A 23,573-nucleotide genomic window follows, 5' to 3' on the forward strand; every position below is an offset into this window, starting at 1 on the left:
CTACTCATGCACACTAAAATGAAAGGAATTGAACCATCAAGTGGGGCATTCATCTGAGGAACAATGGCACGGACCAAAGCAGATGGACCAAGACTCCTTGAACTTGATGCATTATTAACTCTGAAATTGATATGGTTATTTCTATTAGTATATATTTGGGGTATTTATAAAGTATGTACGGCCCCTGGTGAGATGTTGGGTGCTGTCCACAGCACATGGCCATAGGTTAAAGATGGCAGAGACTTTAAAGGCATATAGGTGAGACAGATGAGCATATACATTTACATTTACACTGGATTCACAGCTCAGCCTGTACACTGGGATTTTCCTGCTCCCTCGTACCCACTATCTCTCCCTGCTTCACACGCTTCTGCTCATCTGGTGTCCTTCTGCCTGTCTCTTCACTCTCTCATCCAAACTTTCTCTCTCTTCATTGTTTCTCTCAGTGTTTACCACCACAGCAGGCGGCAATAAGAAGAACAACAAGGTATGTAACTAAAGCCCTGAGAACACAGAATGTATGTCATAATGGGGAAGAGGTCCTAGTAGGGCCCATTATAGGGAACAGGACGAGGGATAAGAATTATTCAGGTATAAAATCATGAATTACCCTGTCAAACACACTCTATGGACAGGAGGTATTCAACATTGATTCACAATGGCCTTCTATAGGCATGATTTTTAGGACATGTAAATTATTGTATTTCTTAAATGCCTATATGAAAATGCATTCCTTGCATGGATTATGAAAATCTGGCTTACTCCTAATCTTCCTAGACCACCTTCAATACCATTGACTGTAGAGGAGGCATCAATGGTCAAACATTTTGGTAAGAGGATAGACCACCTAAAATCCCAAATTGAATGAGCTGTACTTGTTTGGGAATGTGGCAAAACAGACGACCAGGATCAGAGAAATACCTTCACAGTGAAAACACTACAGAAACATGTCTTATCAGAGAATTACATATTCAGAGCATCTAGTAAAGAAACACTTTTAAAAAGAAAAACTATTTTAGGAAGCAACAGTGAAAAATAAAAGCTGTTATAAATTAAAAGTTTCCATACAGAACTATAATAAATAAGTACATTTGCTAAAAGATTACATATGAAGGGATAGTACAACGCAAAAGGTTATGGTGTAAGGAATGATTTATGCTTAAATTTAACTTTAGTATTAGGTACGGGTGAAGGATAATGTTATGGTTCAACTTAGAAGGTGTCGGATTTAAGGTGAGCAAAATCAAATGTAGGTTTAGGGCTAAGGTCAGGGTAAGAATAGGTTCAGTGCTTGAGTTCAGTTTAGAGTTGGGTTTAAGGGTAAAATGATGGTAAGCTTAGGACAGGACAAAGAAAATGCTTTTTGTTGGAACAGTCTTCTTGACTGAATTCTTCTAATGTTCACTGGATAAAAGATTAAGTTTATCTGTACTGGTTTGTCTGTAAATGTATTTCTCTGTAAATCAATGCTTTGTAAATCACATAGATTCTTGGCCTTTAGAGAATCATAATTAAAGTAATAAACAGTTTCAATATTAGAAACCCACAATTCTGTCCATTCTTACCTTCCAGGAGTCTTCTTTCTTGCTATAGCTCAACTCATATTCCAGCTGACCATGCAGCGTATAATGCTCAGTACTTTCATACTTTGTATTCCAGGAGAAATTGTAACCATCTGAATAGGATACACTCAGGTTGAACGGAGGATATGGCGTGACTGTAGGAATAAACAATTTTACTTACTCACTTTTTAATCTTTTTAATTATTAATTGCTTCCCATTAGTTTTAAAGTGTTTTAACACAAGGATATGGTTAATATAACATACATGTCTAGTAGGTTTTTAATGAGGGTACCTATTTCTGGTTATTTGTATTTTCATCTATACAAGAAAGTCTCCTTGTGGTGGACACTTACAACTTAAAATTTAATTTTCATTCATACTTTACCTAAAGTTTCTTTCTACTGATCTCACATTTTGCAATATGACATGCAATTGAAAATACATTAAATTGAAATCAAAAGTTGCACCGGGAATTCCCAACAACCAGTAGTGGCTGGCCAAACCCCATATGGACCCCATAAGCACCACACAGATAAACCACCAGGACTAATTCATCCAATGAATAATACAACTGCACAGTGGTACACAACGCAGTCAGGAGTGGCTCTGCACAGGGTGAACATGGTTGAGGTGGTGCCTGGAGAGCAAGCATAACGTTATTTACATGGGGAGTACACATATAGTTTAGCCACAATGGGCTTGAAGCACTTGCATTGTCTGTACCTTTGTGGTAATATACAGGGGACAATCAGATCTCCAACCTCTGTACCTAAAAAGGTCTTCGTTACAAATGGCCTGTTCTATTACGATCACTGTGAAAACTACTATTTTCACAGAGATGAGAGTTACAAGTTTTGAGGTAAATCCTCCCCATATTTATCCTGGTAAATTTAAGTAGGTGAAAGCTGACACATTTTACTGCGAGAAAATGCATAATAAATACTGGTACGTGAGGATTGTGGTGCACAAAGCAACATAATCCACTTCTTTAGCTTTAGTTACAAGACCCTCATATCTGACAGAAATAAATAGCTACTAGGAGCAGCAGTGTGCTCTGGCTGATCTGCAGTTTAAGAGTACTACTTAGACATAAGGAAAAGAAAAGTATCTGCCATGTAGGAAAATCCATTTTTTTTATATATTAGGAAGTCACTTCTAAAACACTGCAGTGAAAGGTGTGTAGTATATAGAAAAGTGGCACACTACATGTCAAAAAAGTGTAAACTTATAATACCTTAAAGCTGAAAAGCTGTTTTCATTGTGAAAGTTTAGGCTATATTCCGAAGAAACAGGCCCTGGTGTAATAAAAAGTCCTTAAATCTGCTTGGGATAATGCTTGGCCAGTGGCCCAAAGTTACTTTCCACTCACTTTTCACGATGATCTTCTTTAATGGTTAAATCATAAAACCTTAGTGGAAAAATGTACTCCACACAAGCAGGAAGGAGAACCAGTTTTGATCCTGACAGGGAGCAGGTTAACTCATCTAAATGGGAGACTAATTTAGAAAGAGCAGGAGTTGCCACTTTGGATTTAGGCCTTCTGAGAATTTTGACAGTAAATCAGGGTACGTCCTGTACAAGGAGGTGGACAAATGGAAAGAAGAAATAGTTCATGGTGGAACAAAGAAGCATCAAGGATTCCTGCTGGAACCAGTTTCTGGTTCTGATCTCAAAGTGTCAGGTGGCTTTCATGTTGCCTGCTCTATTGACATAAAAAGCAGAAGGTCTCTAGACTCTGATACCTACGGGAAATCTGCTGGCAAAGAAGCCTGCCATGAAGACTGACTAGAAATATTTTTTTCAGAAGATGGACAAAAGTGACGTAGGTTGTTCTTTTCACCTCCAGAGGAATGAGACACGGTGATGAGGCTTGCTGTGGGTGGTTGCACTAAAGGATGGCCAGAAAATCAGGTTTGTCGCTCTTTTAGCTTCTTGGTGTGCTACAAATGGGCTCAGTGGAACCTCATAGAAAAGGTATCCAGCCACGTGAAGCACTACCTACATACAGCTTTTACAGATTCAGTCCGTGACCAACTAGAAAATAATTTTGAGAACCAAACACTAAGCCTGAATGTTAAACATTGGATCAGGCGAGTTTGTAAATCTATCCGAACCACAATGCAGCCTTGCTGGCTATGGAATTCAGTTTTCATCCCACTTGTGGTTTTTGGCGTCAAAACCAATGGGAGCTTAATAATACAGTATTTTGACTTTGTTAGATCCTCTCTGGCCTCAGCCATTGCCTCTCTCAAGGGCTTTGACTTCTGAAGAAAAGATTGTCAGAAGGTAAACACTTTGAGCTGGGTAAACTTCCTTATGTATCCAACCTTCGCACCATCATAGTCAGCCTGAAATCGCATCTAGGTTTGATCAGCTGCAAAGTGTTATTTTTCAAAGGTGTTTTTACTAGGTGCTGTTTGCTTTAAGACTTAAAAAAACATACCTATGGTTCCCCTTATATGATTCTAACCAATCTGTTTTCTCCTTGCTCAATCATTTTTTCTATATTCTTCTAAATGTGTTAGTGAATTTTACTGTGTTGTTTTCTCGATTTAAAAATTGTTGGTACTTCTTGATCTCAACACACACTTCTCTGGAGATTGCCTACTGCTTGCATCATACCTTCCTAATTTGGAGCAAAGATTCTCTGAGAACAGTGTTTTGGACTAACCAGATTGTGTTTATCGGGTGTGTAAGGGTTACCTCTCCTCTAATTAACAACTCAATCACTGGACATCTACGGTTGCTTCTAGTCAAAATTTATTTTAGTGATGCATTGGCTGTAAATTTTTACTTTTTTAAATAATTTTTTTCATCTTTTTTAGGGGTTTTTAGGGGCAAAACTGGTTGTTGTGGGGAGCTACTTAGTGGCCCAAACTCCAAAAAGACATATATATATATATATATATATATATATATATATGTACAAAAATACATCTATTAAAAGTTGCAGAAATGTTTCAGTGTAAAATCTATTATTCACTTGTAGTATTTATGATGTTCAGCAACTAGACATGCGCAAACCAGGTGAACTAAAGTTAATTCTAGTGTTTTCACTTAAGTTGTCATAATTTAACTTGCCTTTCTAGGTCAGATTTTGTTTCAAGTAACAAGAAACATGGTCACCGTCAACTACCAAGAGGAAATGTTTTGTGAAGCAAATTTACTTGGCTTCAAATTAAATTACCAGTTACCAATTCTAGCAAAGAACAGAGGATCTCGCTGATTAAATGGAACTCGTCATTCCTCCCTCATGTTCCAAGCTGCCTTACAGGAACCAATCCTATTCACACTTGACTCTGATGATGCTTTCCTCGCAGTTCCCAAATTATTGTTTCTTCTGCTAACAGGACTTATCATGGCTGCAAGTAGGTTTGGAAGTCTAATGAATTTGCCCCACCCGAAGAGACCCCCCTCATTACGCATAGTAGATCAAAGTATGTACAGGGAGTGCAGAATTATTAGGCAAGTTGTATTTTTGAGGATTAATTTTATTATTGAACAACAACCATGTTCTCAATGAACCCAAAAAACTCATTAATATCAAAGCTGAATATTTTTGGAAGTAGTTTTTAGTTTGTTTTTAGTTTTAGCTATGTTAGGGGGATATCTGTGTGTGCAGGTGACTATTACTGTGCATAATTATTAGGCAACTTAACAAAAAAAATATATATACCCATTTCAATTATTTATTATTACCAGTGAAACCAATATAACATCTCAACATTCACAAATATACATTTCTGACATTCAAAAACAAAACAAAAACAAATCAGTGACCAATATAGCCACCTTTCTTTGCAAGGACACTCAAAAGCCTGCCATCCATGGATTCTGTCAGTGTTTTGATCTGTTCACCATCAACATTGCGTGCAGCAGCAACCACAGCCTCCCAGACACTGTTCAGAGAGGTGTACTGTTTTCCCTCCTTGTAAATCTCACATTTGATGATGGACCACAGGTTCTCAATGGGGTTCAGATCAGGTGAACAAGGAGGCCATGTCATTAGATTTCCTTCTTTTATACCCTTTCTTGCCAGCCACGCTGTGGAGTACTTGGACGCGTGTGATGGAGCATTGTCCTGCATGAAAATCATGTTTTTCTTGAAGGATGCAGACTTCTTCCTGTACCACTGCTTGAAGAAGGTGTCTTCCAGGAACTGGCAGTAGGACTGGGAGTTGAGCTTGACTCCATCCTCAACCCGAAAAGGCCCCACAAGCTCATCTTTGATGATACCAGCCCAAACCAGTACTCCACCTCCACCTTGCTGGCGTCTGAGTCGGACTGGAGCTCTCTGCCCTTTACCAATCCAGCCACGGGCCCATCCATCTGGCCCATCAAGACTCACTCTCATTTCATCAGTCCATAAAACCTTAGAAAAATCAGTCTTGAGATATTTATTGGCCCAGTCTTGACGTTTCAGCTTGTGTGTCTTGTTCAGTGGTGGTCGTCTTTCAGCCTTTCTTACCTTGGCCATGTCTCTGAGTATTGCACACCTTGTGCTTTTGGGCACTCCAGTGATGTTGCAGCTCTGAAATATGGCCAAACTGATGGCAAGTGGCATCGTGGCAGCTGCACGCTTGACTTTTCTCAGTTCATGGGCAGTTATTTTGCGCCTTGGTTTTTCCACACGCTTCTTGCGACCCTGTTGACTATTTTGAATGAAACGCTTGATTGTTCGATGATCACGCTTCAGAAGCTTTGCAATTTTAAGAGTGCTGCATCCCTCTGCAAGATATCTCACTATTTTTGACTTTTCGGAGCCTGTCAAGTCCTTCTTTTGACCCATTTTGCCAAAGGAAAGGAAGTTGCCTAATAATTATGCACACCTGATATAGGGTGTTGATGTCATTAGACCACACCCCTTTTCATTACAGAGATGCACATCACCTAATATGCTTAATTGGTAGTAGGCTTTCAAGCCTATACAGCTTGGAGTAAGACAACATGCATAAAGAGGATGATGTGGTCAAAATACTCATTTGCCTAATAATTCTGCACTCCCTGTATACTCGTAATCTCCAAAATACTTCCACCAGGGTAACATTGACTTTCTTAGTCAAGAAATTCAAAATTACCCTATCTCGATAATGTGAGTATGCTTCAAAGTCAGAATTCGGACTGCAGGACTTTTTGTTGTATCACATGTTCAGCTGACGCATTTCCACAATGTTTTCCTAGCGCTCACTATTTTCAAAATGGAGTCAATCGTTTACACTGTTTTGCTCTATGGCGGTGCAGGTTGAATGATTTCTAGATCAATGAGATCCCATTGCGGGATTTGGCAAAGACATGCAATGATTCAGCTGCTGGTAACTCTGTGAAGCTGGATCACTGTACGCTCTGCCTTGGTTCATTGTCGAAGAGGAATTCTGCATGAACTGCTGAGGCTTGGTGTTCACATATTCCAGCAGAGAGATGTTTCATATACCTTCAGTATACAGCAATTGTTAACACGCAGAGGGGCATATTTACAAGAAAGTGGCGCCACTTTTCATGCACCCCCCCCTAACAGCACCTAACGACATCATGGTTGTGCTGTTTTTACAATATGGCGCACCATGGCAGTCTTTAGCACAACAGCGTCATTTTTTACGGTATTGTGGCACTTTGCTACACTAGCCTTAAAAATGTTGTCACTAGTGCAGCAAAGCACAGGGAGGCCTATTGAATATAATGGGTGCGTCATTTTAAAGCCTCCTCTGAGCAGGCATTAAAAATGATGGAAAAAAGGGAGCAAGTGAAATGTTGTAGATTTCACTACGACATTTTTTCGTGCCACCCTGTGTGGGAACGCTCCCTTTGCATACATTATACCTGATGCAGGTGTAATGTGGCACAAGGGGTCTCAAAGTGGCGCAATACAAGCTTTGTGCCACTTTGTAAATATGGCATGGCAGGAAAGCCACTATAGCGTCGCCTTAGCATAAAAAAAATGGCGCTATGGTGGCTCTGAAGTAGCACAAAGGGCTTGTAAATATGTCCCAAAGTGTGATTACGCTTTCATTTGTGCTTGCTCATGCTTTGTTTCATTGGGACGTCTATCAGCATGCCATGATTCTATTATGCCTATTTTAAATTTCAGTATAAAGGGCCTTATTTAAGAGCCCCTAGGGCCACCTTAGCGACACCGTGCGTCATTATTTTGTCACTAAGGCGGTGCTAAAGTCACTTTTTACACGCACCATATTTACAAATATTTACAAAGTGGCGCAATGCATGCATTGCCCCACTTTGTAAACCTTTGCGCCACGCATAATGTATGTAACAGGGCGTTTCCCTGTTAGGGCAGTTGAAAAAATGGCGCAAGGAAATCTAAAAGATTTCCCTGCGCCATTTTCTTTGGCACTTTTAATGCCTGCTCAGAGCAGGCATTAGAAGGGGGGCATGTCATTGAATTCAATGGGGCCAAAAAATGCTGGCGCTACTCCTGCAGAATACATCAATAGTGTCAGGAATTCTGATGCTATTTCCCCTTACACTGCACCACGGTGCGTCGCATTTTAAATACGGTGCCCACATGGTGGTGGTAGGAGGCGCTAAGAGGTGCAAGGAAAGTGGTGTTGCACTGGGTGCAGCGCCACTTTTCTTAAATCAGCCCCGGAGTGAATTATGTTCACTGGAAAGTGAATTTGTTCACAAAATATGATCAAATATTGAGCCTGCGATGATTTACTGCTTTTGCTAATGTAAGCGCTAAACTCATAGAGAGACACATTAGTTTTTTTTTACCATTTAGAAATTCAAAATATGATGAAATGCTTTGGCTCCATAAATATAGCATTGAGTTACATAAACAAAAATAATAATAATGCTAAAAAGAATGTGAGCTGATCATAATCCTGTGTACCTTTGTTTAATGGGAATAGTGCCAGTAAGAGTCTTTTGGGTTCCGCTTCTCTCTGTTTGCAAAGTTAGCAGATCTTGATTGCCACTAATTTCGTGTCTGATTGGTGCCAGCCAGTTTGCTGCTTCTAGTTTGTGTTCAGTTTGCTTCCGCTGGAGGGACCCATGGTTCATCCGCTTCAAAGTGATGTACCTGTGTATCCCTATGCATGCTGACTAGAAGCCACTCTATGGGGCATACTTACAAGCCCCTTGCGCCACACTAGCGCAATTTGTTTTTCACGCTAATGTGGCAGTGAGGAGGAAATTTTCCTGCGCTATATTTACAAAGTGGAGTAATGCATGCATTGCACCACTCTGTAAACCCTTGCACCACATTATGCCTGTGCCAGGCATAATGTATGCAAGGAGGGCGTTCCTACGCAGGGAGGCCCAAACAAATGGCGCATTGAAATTTACTAGATTTTACTGCGCCATATTTGACTTCATTTTTAATGCCTGCTCAGTACAGACATTAAAATGACGCACCCATAATCTCCTATGGGCCTCCCTGTGCTTTGCTGGACTAGAGTAAAACTTTTAGGCTCTAGTGCAGCAAAGCACCACAATAGAGCCAACAATCTTGACGCTATTGTGATATTGTGGCCATGGTTGCGTTAGGAGGCCTCAGGGGGATTCAAGAAAAGAGACCCGTCAATGCTGATGCGCCACTTTCTTGTAAATATGCCCCTATATGTCACATGTCTTATAGTTCCCCGGCTTCCTTACCAGGAATATTGCCTTAGTCATTCTCTGCTTAACTCTAAAATGCTCAGTTCCTATAATATGTCATGTTGGATACCAAAGAATGAAATACTCACAGAGCACATGGAAGTAGGGATTGTGGTATAGACATAAGACAATATGTTAATACTCTGATATTCTCCTAGTAGAGTCCTACTCTCCCCTCATAATGATCTTGGGTTCCCGCTCTCCCACTTTCACGTGCGCTCTATTTCATCAACCATATGATACTGAATCAGTAGAGCAAACAAGGCTTCCAAGGTGAGAGTCTGTACACAAACTTCTCGAGGGCGAGATCTTGGGATTTATAATTTTCCATGAAATTCAAAGGGGGGAGCTGAGTTGCCTATATATAGATGGGGATTCATACTCATGAAGTTAAGATTGAAATGACAAACATTTTTTGTTTAAATTACCTGTGAAGAAATGCCAACAGACCAATATGAGAAATACATGCATCCAAGAAACTGTGAATGCCAGTAATTAACACAAATAATGTTATAAGGAAAACTTACAGATTTCATTTAGATTGAACACTTTACATTCCTTTGACTCCTCTGGTTGCCCACCTCTGGTTTTTGTCATATTAATTCGTATCGTGTCCCCGGCTGAAAACGATTGCATATTCATCTGACATTCATATGTGGTGAGGAGGTCTTCTTTAGCAGATTTGGTGAGATTGCAGTGTTCAGAATCGTCATCGTCGGAGTCAATAGACCTTAAAATATAGTAAAACACATTTGAATGTCACATCATAATTTCTTGCTGTCTCAGTTTCCATTGATTTTACTTGTTATTCTATTCATAATCTGCACTTTTCTGTCCACAACCACTCCAGAGTGTGTATTCATGGTTCAGAGGGTAGTAGAGCATTAGGACCCAGGGGGCTGCCCCGCACATTTGACGGTATCGAAAGTCAATAGAAAAGTTTTAGGTTCTCCGAAGATTTCAGAAGCTCCTATGGTCGTGGGTGAGTTGTGATCCTCCGTGAGCTGTGATATATTAGAGAAGACATTCCAAAGGAGAACTTTTCTAACTAAGACCCACAAAACATGGTTGTTCGTTTCTTTGAAGAGAAATTTCGATTAGGTTAGTGGACCTAAAAGGTTACACTCACCTGTACCAAGAAATGTTGGATCTCAGGTACCTTACTCAATGACAGCTCTATCAGTTAAAGAAAGTATTTTAAAATCAGTATGACTTTGGATTGGGTGCCATTGCAGTGCCCTTTCCTATTACACGATATGGTCTCATCTTATAAAACCAAAGATAAATCTTGCCATTTTGTTTTGTATTGGCAGCCATTGAGGAATAGCCTTACAGGGGTAATCGGTGTATGTGGTGTTGCCTTCAACCAGGCAGGAAAGAAGAGGTTCCTAAGCGAGTGTGGTTGGTAATAGTGAGTGTCTACTACCTGCCTGACTTAGCTTCCCTGAGAAGAGCCTTATCCATAATCACCCTGGGATTTTAACCGTGATCAACTAACACTTGCTCCCTTCTCTAAGGAGATGACTAGTAAAAAGTGGGAGTTGTGGATGTATTATATGTGTGCGCAATTACATCTGTTTGCACAGTGTCTGGTATATGTTGCCAGATTATGGGTGCATCCTGTTGTGTAATAGTTCTTGTCCAAAAGAAGCCTAACATGCTGGGTACTCTGGGCGCTGTAGTGTTGTTTTGCTTCCATTGACCTAATTAGACTAATATACCTGAAATAATGATATGTAGCTGAAAATTTCAGAACTGGAGACATTGCCCGATATGACCTGGATTGAGGTAATCACCTTGTGCTGGACTGCACATGTATGTATATACACGCACACCTCATCCTGGATATCACCTGCCACAGCCACATCACAGCCCACCTGAGAGACCTGCACTGGCTCCCCGTCAACAAGAGAATCACGTTCAAGCTCCTCACCCACGCCCACAAAGCACTGCACACCACCGGACCAGAATAACTCAACAGACGACTCTCCTTCTACACCGCGACCCTCCAGCTTTGCTCCACTGACCTTGCCCTCGCCGCCGTTCCACGCATCCACAGAACAACCGCCGGTGGCAGATCATTCTCCCACCTCACCGGCAAGACGTGGAACACTCTTCCTATCCACCTGCAACAGACACAGGACCTACTAACCTTCAGAAGACACCTCAAGACCTGGCTGTTCGAGCAGTAGCAGCCCCTTCCCCCACCCCCTCAGCACCTTGAGACCCTCACGGGTGAGTAGTGCGCTTTACAAATGCTATGATTGATTGATTGTATATGTAATATAAAGTTGTTTGGAGTGTAGTGATGACCACTCGTCTGGGCCATCTTTATGGAAATGAAATTAGATGCTGGGAAGGGTTGTTGTGTCCATGATATAATCAGCCTGTAAGTGTAAACAAACATTCTTGAACTTATTCCTGTAGGCTCAGCAAGCACAAAGAAGATGAAAATCCAACCATCAGGACTTCAATTACAGGCCATACATATGGTTTGTCAGCTTGATTCCATCTAGGCTTGCACCTCACGACCGAGTCATCTACACACCACTCAGTAGTTGGAATTAGAGTTTTCTTAACCTCTTCACTCCCTTTAGCCTCCTAGTTTATTGTATGTATACATGGAAGTACCTATGGTAATAAATTATTACAAGCAGCCAACAAAAAAGAGGTTTGAGAGTTAGAAAGACATCCAGAAGGACTGTGAATCCCAGCAAAATGGGTCGAAAGACCAACATGTTTACTTGACAGAGCATGTGGAACTGAAATACTCCAAATTATAGATCCCTTCGACCCCTTGGACACTGGAATAACACTTGTATAGCTCTGCATTAAAAAGTGGCTGAGATGTCCAGTAAGACAACAATTTCAATGGCAATAAAGGTGGATCAGGGTTGGTGTTTAATATTCATCATCGCTGACTCAGTTCAGTGGGTTGGGGTGACAGAGGAATGCAAAGTATGCAATTAATCCTGTTTCTCGGTATGGCTCCGAGCCTATTTGCTTGACTATCCCTTCAACACTTTTAGCCAATAAATAATTTGAACAATAAATATATGATTTACCATATCCGCTAGGTAAAGCTGTCAACTTTATAGAGAACTGTTTTAATAGCATATTTAGGGAGTTTAACGCATACTCCTTTTGGGAGGAAAGCAATACACTGGCATTTTCATCATTACTGACGTAGTTATGATGGGCACAAGTTCTTTCTCGTATAAAGGGTAAAACTGGTTAAGGGGGTGGACATAAGAGAGACTGAACAAAGCTTGGTTCCACTGGAGGTAGTGAACAAGAACAAGATGAGTCTACCTTTATTGGTCTCATCACTGCCCGAAAATACCCAAACAAGTTGTTACATAGAGTCTACGAGGGGGAACACTTGCAGAGTTACAGCAGTTTCAATAATGCATTTATAGGCCTCAAAAGATTCACAGCCTTGCAATATAGATTCACTTTGGTCAGTTTTAGTAATTGTTCACTCTTAGTTATGAGTCGTTGTCTGGGCCTTAATCCCAGTGGGTAAAGGTCTGGCAGGTAGTGATTAAAATATAGTGAAATACTTTTATCATTGTTGTTGCATGCCCCATTGATATCAAAAAGGATCCCCGGCAGCACTGTCTCGAAGAGCCCCTCCTCCATCATCAGTCTGCACCATCTCCCAGAAGATGTTCCAAAAGAAACGCTCCTCAAATTAAGAACAAATTTCACGGCTGCTTACATCAAGGCCACATCGATCGAATGGAGGATCATGTGCCATGTGTTGAATTCTTTAATCCCTAAAGCCCATGGTCTAGTAGAGAGGATAAAGCTGATCTTACATGAAAAAGAATGATAGTGCTATATATCTTATTTTATATGTTAGAACTGACAACGTGCATGCATATTACAACAATACTATTGATTCTAGATGAAATGCTTACCAAGTCGCATACAGCTCATACAGCTCATCTGCTGAACCGTGCTCCGCTTCACAGGTACATATCAATGTTTCAATAAAGTCCACATAGCAGCGCAGTTCCCCACAGAGGGCACCTGTCGTTATAAATGGAGAGAAGAAAAGTTGATCATTTCTATTGCTGGGCAAGAAGACCAGGATGTGGCGATAATATGAGGATCATCCTAGAGCATTTGATTATAGGTGGTCAATGTTTCCTTTTACTATTTTAAAGCGTAAACATACCTAAAAAGAAATAGGGTATGATTTAGAGTGTGAGGACATGGTTACTGCACCACAAAAGTGATGGATATCCAGTATGCCATACTGCAAGTCTATTACATCATACAGCACTGGTAATACGGTTGGTGCATATCTGTCACATTTATGACAGAGTAACCCATCCGCCAAACCCTAAATGAGGCCATAAGTGTACGATGCTTTATCTTGTGAGGGAAGGATCGCATAAAAAATTACATTTCTAGCAGACACTGGACATGGGGTGGGCTTTTAGGCTCTTTACTTGTCTGAGGTGGGGCTCCTGTGAAATGTACACAAGTTAATATTTCATATTTTCTGTTAAAGTTTTTCTTTCTTGAGACAGAAGTCGCTATGCAGAGATCACAACGTGAATTGTGCTGATGATGAAGACGGAAAAGTCTGTGATTTGTGCTAGGTGGTGGGGTCATTGGGGTTCATCAGGAGATGAGGGACTCTTCGCCCCACTCACTAATTATTCCTTACAGCCACCATGCAAACAGCTCAGTTATGCACTCATACACAAAAGGAATGTTGTTTGAGGAGTCAAAGGTGCACATGTTTGTAGGTTGCCTTTAAAAGTACCCATTACACACACGGTTGCAGAGTACATGTGGATAAAGCAAGGATGAGACTGAAACCTTTCTATAAAGTCAGAGTTTAATAAGTGGTATGGATGCTGGCTCATTGCCCTGCCCCTAGCACTGCTTGCAAGGCTCAGCCATGAAATCAAGGACTTGAGGATAGTGCTGGGCTGGTTTGATGGACAGCCTCCCTCCATAGGAGGAACATCTATGCTAGACAGTACTCCTGTCCCTTTGTCCATTGATTAATTGCACCAGTAATTGGCGCTTATTTCTGCTCTTGGGGACCTTTAAGTGGCCCCTTGAGCAGCAGCCCTGACAGTTGTGAACAAACTACCAGGACATCCAGCTATCTCATGGTCATCTGTGGGGTTTAAAAGTTGCATTCATAACTGCAGGACAGCAATGAAGGTAGCCATCACCATAAGGGGACAATGCAGATTAGTAGGTAGATGTACATATTTAAATATGTGCTGACGCTGTTCGGCCTATGCAAATGCAAAGATGTACTTGTGCTTACAGACATCAGTTCCACTGACGACACTGGTCTGAAAACAAATTGGTCAATCACCAAGTGGCTTCTAGCATGCTGCTTGGAGACTGGTTGCTGTTTTACTGTGATTTCAGATACCCTGTGGATAAATGTGTATCAGCCCCAATTGGTCTTCAGAGGAAAGATGCACATGTTCTTTTTCCTTAAATCTGGCACATCCAACTCAGTCTCCACCTTAGGCCCTTCTTTATTCTAGTTCATCCCTCCGAGACATTGTGGACAAGGAAGCATCTCTCGGTACAGACAAGCAGCACTTTTCATGGGACGCAAGGAGGAAGTGACCATGTATCCTCATCTCATCTGTTGGGACCAACTCCTGAGTTTGGAGACCTCGAACAAGAACTCTGAGCAATTGAGAATTACCCTCTGACAGCAACACTAGTAGAGTGAATCAAATGTAGGTAATTCTTTCAGAATTCCATAGACATGGCAACAGAGAGGCTTACAATAAACTAAGAGAGCAGTCAAGCCACAATGGCTTTTCTTATGGAAAGGTATTCGTCAATAGCTTTCCTTAGGGGTCTTAACCTGCAAAAAGGAGGCTGCCAGAAGTCAAATATATGCTTCTCTTTCCCACAGTAAAATGAAAAGGCACAGAGCAAGCCTTGGTTATTAGGAATGAGTGCAAAGCTGCTGTATCTAGCTACAAGATAGGTTGTGCAGAGATAGACTTCTCAGAGCAATGTATAGTGTTTACATTAAACCCCTTCCTGCCAATAAATTGCCTGTTCATGAGCTGTCAGACATATCAAGAGGATGGAATAAAATCATCTGTTTTGCACAACAGTAGAGTGAAGGAGCAGAGCTGTCTTATCATGCACAATTTATAGCACCTACTTAATTTTTTATCAAAGGTAGCATCATAATTCTTATCCTTCTATTACTTTGATTTCCTCAGCCCTGAAGAGATCCAGAATAGGAGGGAATAGGGTTCAAGTTGGTTGAAAGATATGTAGCAGAACATCTCTTCTGCAGTTCCACACAGACAGGATCACAATGCATACTGTGGTGTGTCATGGCAATATGCAGCTATCCTCTGTCCTCCCAGTAACCTTATATTAGGAGAAATGACGGTCATAAACAACCATGCAAATGCTAAAGAGCTACATGTTGTATTCAATATTTCTAGATGCTTAATTTGTAATGTCTTGTCGTATTCCAAAAAGGGAAGGCTGCCTCCAGATCCCCTGAATGATCAGTGGAGGTATGAATAGTAAGTTACAAGTGGAAACAGAGCCCAGGATCCAGTGATCCATGACATGCTCTTAGGCTACATACGCAGGATTTAAAGATACTATATCAGTATGATTCGTTATTATTTGTCAAATTGGTTACAATCGCTTCAATTCCTCTCCATAATTACTCATCCATCATGTAGAGTCAAGTAAATTATTTTATTTCTCAGATGTTGTGCTTCTTACAGATTGTAACTTTGTTTCTGTGTTTGTTCGTTTTCATTTCAGAATTTTCTTCCACCACGTATGTGCTGTTGTTTTTCTTATCTAACCTTTGACTACTGGTGGAGGGTCCAGTTGGACTCGACCAAGTTCAAGAGTGCAGAATGTCAGGAATACTCCTTACTATTATGGAAATACCACTGGTCTCTAATTCTCCCAAGAAACTATTCCTGGTCGTACCCAATCTTACAAAACTGTTGGATTCTTTATGTCACTGATACTCAGGAATTGTTCGGCAGCTTCTTACCTTAATAAAAAGATAGAGGATATACATGATTCTATCATGTCTAAAAAGGTACAGTCAGTCAAGTGAGGGCTACGTTCCTTGACTGAATTGCAGAGGAAATTTGTAAAATGTTGGCTCTTCCTCGTTTGTATGATGTGGAGGTGAAAAAACCTGTTTGAACCCTGAAAGTTGATACTTGGCAGACTGGGTCTTAAAAGATATGGCTTTACCCCCTGATCCCCCATTTGTTATATCTTGAATTCTTCATTTAGTAGTGGGTAGTTCTGCAGGGATGAAAGAAATCTATACTCAAGCCTCCGTTGAAAAGAACCAAGCTAGATTCTGAGAAGGTAGCTAACTGTAGACCTTTCCCCTTTATTTTGCTGTTGCCAAGTTGAAAAAAATATATTAGCACATCAGCTTGCTAGCTTTCCCACTTGCCTCATTTTGCTTGATCTCTCTCTGGCATTTTTCATATGGATACTGTTGATCACACCATTATGATTGGGCAACTTGAGGAAGTAGGCATAATAGAAAGAGCCTTGAAATGGGTTAGACCGTTCTTAAAATATAGAGAATTTGCAATGTTGTGACCCTCATATCAATCAAAGCCAGTGTAGGATGCGACATGCCACAAAGGGCAGCTCTTTTACTGATTCTTGTTGATGTTTAAGGCATTTCATATCTAATAATACTCGTCTAAATGTGTGATAAGATAAGCCATGTCATGAAAACTCAGAGAGACTTGCCAATATTTACTTAAGTCTATACTGCATTACATGAATTGCAACTATTTAAAATTAAACTGTTCCCACATGGAGCTATTGTTATTTGGATAGATTAATACCTGGGCCCCGTCTGCATGGCCTATAATTTAAGGACCTCTCGCCATGAGTAGAAAGTTTAGGCTTGTTTACTGAGAGCAAATTCATCTTGGTTACTCAAGTTAACTTAGTTGTTAAGTCAAATGTTTGCATTACATTTCTAGGGGCCTTAAAGTTATCGTCATTAACTCCCAGCTTGATTATGAAAACCCCGCTACTTAAGGTTCACCTGACGCTGAGTAGTGGTAGGGTTGTTGGGAAGGGCATTTTACCTGTTGGGCCTGCCGGAAGCGCACCTTTGGGGCAAGAGTAGTATTTGAAGTGGCAAAGGCTGGGAAGAGACTGAGAAAAGGTTGGTGGTGGAAAATGGATGTGGGTTTCGGCATTAGAGGAGAAGTTTGGGGCTTTTGGGGTGGACAAGCAGCAGGAGGACCCAGCAGGTAACTTAGTGCTAGGTCTTAAGAGTATTGCATTAGCACGTAGGATAGGGGTGTATCGTTGTAGCCAGGTGGCCTCACAACGCCAACCTGAAGAAGGGGCTAGTCATGTGTTTCAGGCCCTAGTTGTCAATGGACATCGGTGAGGCACACCCAGAGGAGTCTAATACAGCCCCCAGCAGAAGACTGACATATGCTGATAGGGTCTCTTTGTTGTTCAGATGGTGGTGTTGGTGATGGGGAATTTCTGACACAAGTGATGTTGGTTTGAAATGCAAGGAATGTAATGGAGAGACGGAGCTGGATCATAATGATGAGGATTTGGAGCTGGAAGAAGGTAGGATTGTGGGGTGATGAATGTGAAAGGGACAGGAGAAAGGCATTGTGGTCGAAGAACTTGAAGGGCTGGCAGTGGAAAGTTGGATCTAATGTAAAATGTGAAGTCGGTGTTTTTTCAGGAGCATTCTGGTGTGATGCGAACATGGGGGAGAAGGAGAAGTTGGTGCAGAAGGTGGTTCCAGTGTGGCAGATGACAATGCAGCCCCGTTCTTGTACCAGGTATGTCACAAAATTGAACACTTGGTTTATTGGGGTCGGGGAAGTACTGTCAGTTGCTGAGCTGAAAAGCACAGTTATCAAAAGGTAAATATTTAAATGTATGGCCACGGAGGATGTGATGCTGGTTAGTGCCACTAAAATGGACTGTAAAGATAGAGTTTGTGCCTGAGGAATGGATAAAATTGATGATGCACAGGAGATGAAGAGTAAAGAAGTAAAGCCCACGAAATTGCCATATATGGGGATACAAAATGTTCCTTCCTGGGAACTCATTTAATGAGTGTGACAAAGGAAAGGATATGGAAAGAGGAGTGTGTGGATGTTTTTAAGTTACTTCATGGTGAAATCAGAGCAAAGGACGTCCAAAGGAGGAGACAAGGCATCTTTCTGGGGGCCCGAAGCACAGTTTTTGATTGAAAACTGGACAGTTGCATTTTTAGTATATGCTACCGTATTCTGAGAGAGGCTCAGTGGGCACCGTGGGGTGCTTTTTAAATACATAGAGAACTGTATGATGCAGAATTTAGGGTATGCTGTAGGGAAGTAGGGGGGAGCTAGAGCAAGACTTACGGCTGCAATGAATAGGGTCTACTAGGCCAGCCCCAACAACATAAGCGGCAAGTGGGTTCCCTCTGGTTTCTCATCCGTTCCAAGGGTGGTCTACCCAAACATGAGTGGACAGTTATGGAAGAGGGCAATCAGCACAGACTGGAGCATGCCGGGCCTTTACAAAGGTGCAGGCAACTGTTGATTATGAAGATTCTGCCACAGGTGCTCAAAAGGTGACAGTAAACATCCCTTACTCACTATTCAAAGCCAGGAGGGCGGGTGTGCAGGTAGTCAAGGGATCCCAGGGCAGACTCAGGCTTCAAGAGAAGGACAATGATATCAGTGTATCACTCCCTGCAGGTGAGCAAAAAAGGCTACCCCAGAAGGATGACTGAAGGATGACTCTTTTGAAAAAGTACCTGAATCTCTCCACAGAAGTCAACCTTACCATCTTATAAGTATTTCCAGTATGTGATGACAAGCATTTCAATCCAGGTTAGGTCAGATTTTGACTGAACACCAGCATGTCCACTCCTTGTCCAGCTGTAACAAGGATGCTTATGCACTTGTTTGAAGAATGTCATTTGTTCATCTCGTATGCTATTGATAGATTTCCCTGTTGCACACGAGGGAGCAGGATGTGGACATTGCAAGGATACGGTGCAGCTTCCATCCTTTGGATCATTGCAAAGCCACCAATTTAGCACAATGGTAATTTCTGCACCAAAAGTCTATGTAAATGAAGCTTTTATGTAGCGGGTCTGTGAAAAAGTTATTTTCCCTACTGGTGTAAAAGCCTTTTTTGCATTGATCAAATAGTAAACACACTGTGCACTTGTCAAATAATGCAAGAGTGGTTTTAAAACTTGACATTGAGTGCCAAACTTGAACTCCACCGTTGTAAGGATTAGGAGAACTTGCACTGGGCTTGGAAGTTTACCTTTGTCTCCGTAGTATTAAAAACACATCCTCAGCGCCGGATTCCAGATGTCAGGTTCTCTGGTGCCTTGCAAGTAAGGCTCCAAGTTTTCCGTTTAAATTAAGTTTTACATATGAATACCGGCGGAAAAATATTTTTCCTTTGTCTGTATTTATAAATAGAAATAGAAAAATGCCGATGAATATGTTTAACTTTGCTGCTGTTTGCCATTAGAAGATGAGCCTTCCGAGTGCAGGCAGGAAGATGGCTTATCCTTCAGCTGAGCCAATAACAAAGGTCAACATTAAGGGGCCATCAGGCCTCCTTTTGTTTAAGTACCCTAGCTTGGAGCTATGAGGGGGGAAGGGGGAGAAGCACACCTAAAAGCAATTTAGGGAAAACAAATGCACACAGGTTATCACTTCACAGCACTTAGGAGAGGCATGCTTTTGACTTTGTTCAGTCCCTGGATCCAAGAGAATGGATGAACTGTAGGAATGTTAGATGTGTTGGTCTGTCCCAGTCTTAACACAAATAGCAATTGAAATACCACTATAGCGCTATTCATCCCAATTTAGAGTTTCAGAGCGCTTACATCACACGTTAAATTGACAATAAATCATATGTGTGTACATCAATGTGTAGGATATGTTACATAAGACAGGGAGAGTTACACGGTCCTTCACAGCTCACTGTGCTATATTGGAAAGATTGTAATGTATTAACTGCGAGTAACAGAAGCATCTCTTTGTTAAAAGCAGTAACGCATTTACCCATCTACATACATCTATTTAAACCTATAAAAAAACAGGCATTGCCTATTTAAATACATTTGAAATAATTCTAGCTGCAGTGTTTTTTTCTTCCTTGCAACAAAATAAAATGTGGATAAATACAGATGAAATGACCAAAAAATAAATATGGATAAATACAGACGGAAATCTTAAAAAAATAAATACCATAAAACTGGGAGCCCTACTTACAAGGCCTGCTTTCACAGATTCCTACCAGTGCAACCCATCTCACAATACCAACGCTTACCCCTTCTTCCTGTGACTACTACTGCATATTAATTGAGGTAAGCCTCAACCCAAGACACAGCAGACAGGATGAGAGTGTCTTTCGCGCCCTGCCCTATAACCAAAGCATGAGTCAGGAAAACAAAGGCCTCCTTTACACGGAGAAGCCACAGAAAGCGTGGTGTCAACCTTTTATCTTCGTAAAGTAACCTGGGGGCGCTCCCAGTGCCACTTCTCCTGACTGACCATGTCCACTGATTGACACAGCACATTATAGAACCTACACTTGAAATGCATTGAAAGACTTTTCGTCCGGATTATTATTATTTTTTTTTTTTACGCAGAAGACCTAACGCAAGTTCAGCTGGTGAAATGTACAATCCAATGCAAATCCCAGTTTGCCTAGGATAGTAACCCAAAGTAACGCAATGCAGCATTAATTCTATAATGATGTCTTTTCAACTTTTATTTGTGGCTTTAAAATTTATATTTCAAAATGGTAATGATGAGTAAAAAAAAAAAAAAACGATGTTTTTCAGGGTCGACTGATACCTTTTGAAAGTGGTGGAGCAATTGAAATGCCCCACCAATGCCCCAAAAAATTTAAATACCCCCTCCCTCCAAAAGCCCAAATTAAAACACCCCTCCCTCCAAAAGCCCAAAATAAAATAATCCCCCCTCCAAAAGCCCAATTAAAAACGTAGCACTAACTACAAAATAAAACACAACCACTACACTTACATACATTACACATTTGAAATAAAATAAAACATCACTCACCCACGTGCTGTGTGTCCTCCTTGTGTTCTTCTGCTGCTGTCTCTGCTGTACAGGAAGAGCTCCCCTAACCAATCCAGACACTGCTCACAAGCAGTTAACCATGAGAGATGCGCCTGGATTGGAAGGAATGGGTTGGCTGGATGCGCCTTCAGGCCCTGGAGGCCTGTGCTTGGTTTACTCCCAGCTGTATTAATACAGTGGAGCTTTTCAAAGTGTGCGCGTCACTTTGGCTGCCGCAAAACAGCCGGCCAAAGTGACTTACGCATATTGTAGCATCCAGTCAGCCCTGCTTCTGTCCTCTGCTACCAATTCGTGACTCTGGGCTGGTGCTGCTCTAAGCGCGCACTGCAAAAAATAAAATGACAATGAGTTCTTGTCATTGTCATTTTATTTTTGAATACGCGCCTCCCCGGCCCTCAGAAGAAACCACTGCTGATGTTTTTAACTGTCTTGGCATGAAAATACCAGCCAAGCCGGTAACCATAGTTCCAGGCGATGCTTGTTTAGTGCCTGAGAAGTTTAATGTAAGAGTTGGGTCAGGTGTTTGAATCACTAAAGCATCTATGCATGGTTGCTAAGGACAGTAGGCAGAAACCTCCTTTAATTAAATTCAACACGACAATGGAGGTGGGAAGTGAAAACACACGCCGTGACTTCCAAGGAAACAACAGGAAGTGACCACACATAACCTTTGCTTTCTGTGACCGGGCGGGGAACATTTTGAAACAATATATACTGAAAACTCGATGCTGTACAATGTTAATAAATAGTGAATGAAACCGGGATAAGTAAACAACTACTGAACTGCCAAAAGCTAAATGCCTATTTACTTTTCATAACTCTGTACTCAAAGTGGGTAAATCACAGTGACGCAAAGCAGGCCAGGGTGGACCGAACCACTCACAAAGGGGAGCAGTGGCTTCGCCCAGCGACCTGCTCAATGGCACCCTTGTTGTACAGGCACGGATCTACCCTCCCACCCTTTTAGCACATGGGTAAGTCAACGTGGAGGGGTAGATGAGCTCAGGAAGCTTGCCCAGGCAGTGCCCGCGGTACTTGATCCTTTCATAATGGAGGATTTCCCGGCATGTACCTTAAGTCAGCCCCTTTCACCAGCAACAACTAAATCTCACAAATCTATCTGGAGCTGGCCCTACTCACAAGTCTAGGGTCTGCTAGATTCTGGTGTATTAAAAGGTGGTCTAAAGGTATATTAAAAGGTAGTCTTAAAAGTACACCCTTTGCCTGAGCTCTTTCAGAATACATACTGAGTATCAGCCTGCCAAAGGCCTACTTTCAGGGGACTGTTGAGAATGAAACAAAGAGAGCAATAATCCTTTGTTTTACTGAGTCTGACATTGCTCAGGCCCAAGAGTGAAAGGCGATGATTGTGTCACGTGCAAGACCAGGCTTCTAGTTGCCTCTCAACACCTATGTTCTCTCCAATGGCTAAATCAGCTCACACGTTAGATGTGGCTTCATATCAGTCCATTGGAAGGGATGCCAAACACAACAACATATATTCCAGGATGTAATATTCTGGAAGATCAGGTGGTGGCAATACTTGTACTCGGAGACATTACTAAACCGGCTGTGCCAACACTTGATGCGCTCATCCTTTAGTTTTGGGGGTGTGGTAAGTCCTAGATAGTATTGTGATGGAAAGAAAGAGCAAGTCCACAATCGATACAATGACAACACAGTCTCTGAAACACACTAGCAATGAAGAAGCAGACACCTACAATACATCAAAAGAGACATGCATTGAACATGGCCAGCTCTATAGACCTCTTCTGCTCGAAATGATACAACAGCATCCTGTTCCCAAAGACTGACCACTTTGGACCTTTATTATTCAGATATAATGTACTTGGACACATAGGAACTAATGAGTAATAGAGACAGGCGGCTCCATATACAAAACGTAATACTTCTGACTGTGGTGAAGGGGGTGAGCTGGGGACTTACTTTGTTGCCATGAAGTTTACTTTAGGAATTGTAAGCATTCTCAAAGGAAACCTACATGTTTTCATTGGTCCTGGATGGATAAAGTTCTAAATGTAATAATATTTTATTATTATGTAGGTGTGGAAATTAACAAAATAGATTGAACCATAAACAGGAGTAAACTCTACAAGAAACTTACACTTTTGAATGAAGCCATACATTAGGCAGAATAGCAGAACTGAGTATACGTCTGGGGCCCTCCTCATGTTGATCCTGTAGGCCATCCTGTTAAAGCAACAAAAAGACAAACTATTGATACATCGAAACTATTCAAAAACCAGATTT

General features: G+C 41.3%; 1 protein-coding gene across 2 annotated transcripts in view; it reads right to left on the reverse strand.

The window, feature by feature from the left end:
- The window catches only part of IL21R (interleukin 21 receptor), a 107,927-nt gene that overhangs the window by 31,907 nt on the left and 52,447 nt on the right, over window positions 1-23,573 (reverse strand). The window contains exons 2-5 of one of the 2 annotated variants that reach the window (XM_069209888.1): window positions 23,428-23,513; window positions 13,104-13,215; window positions 9,708-9,910; window positions 1,566-1,717 (exon numbers count right to left, since the gene is read on the reverse strand). In XM_069209888.1, coding sequence (XP_069065989.1) covers window positions 1,566-1,717; window positions 9,708-9,910; window positions 13,104-13,215; window positions 23,428-23,512 — 552 coding nt within the window. In that variant the 5' untranslated portion in view covers window position 23,513. Of the gene's footprint in view, window positions 1-1,565; window positions 1,718-9,707; window positions 9,911-13,103; window positions 13,216-21,281; window positions 21,549-23,427; window positions 23,514-23,573 lie in introns of those variants that run through there. The other variant, XM_069209889.1, reaches the window with a different exon arrangement.

This window comes from Pleurodeles waltl, chromosome 10 (genome assembly GCF_031143425.1).
Source record: "Pleurodeles waltl isolate 20211129_DDA chromosome 10, aPleWal1.hap1.20221129, whole genome shotgun sequence".
In the NCBI taxonomy this organism is placed as follows: Eukaryota; Metazoa; Chordata; class Amphibia; order Caudata; family Salamandridae; genus Pleurodeles; species Pleurodeles waltl.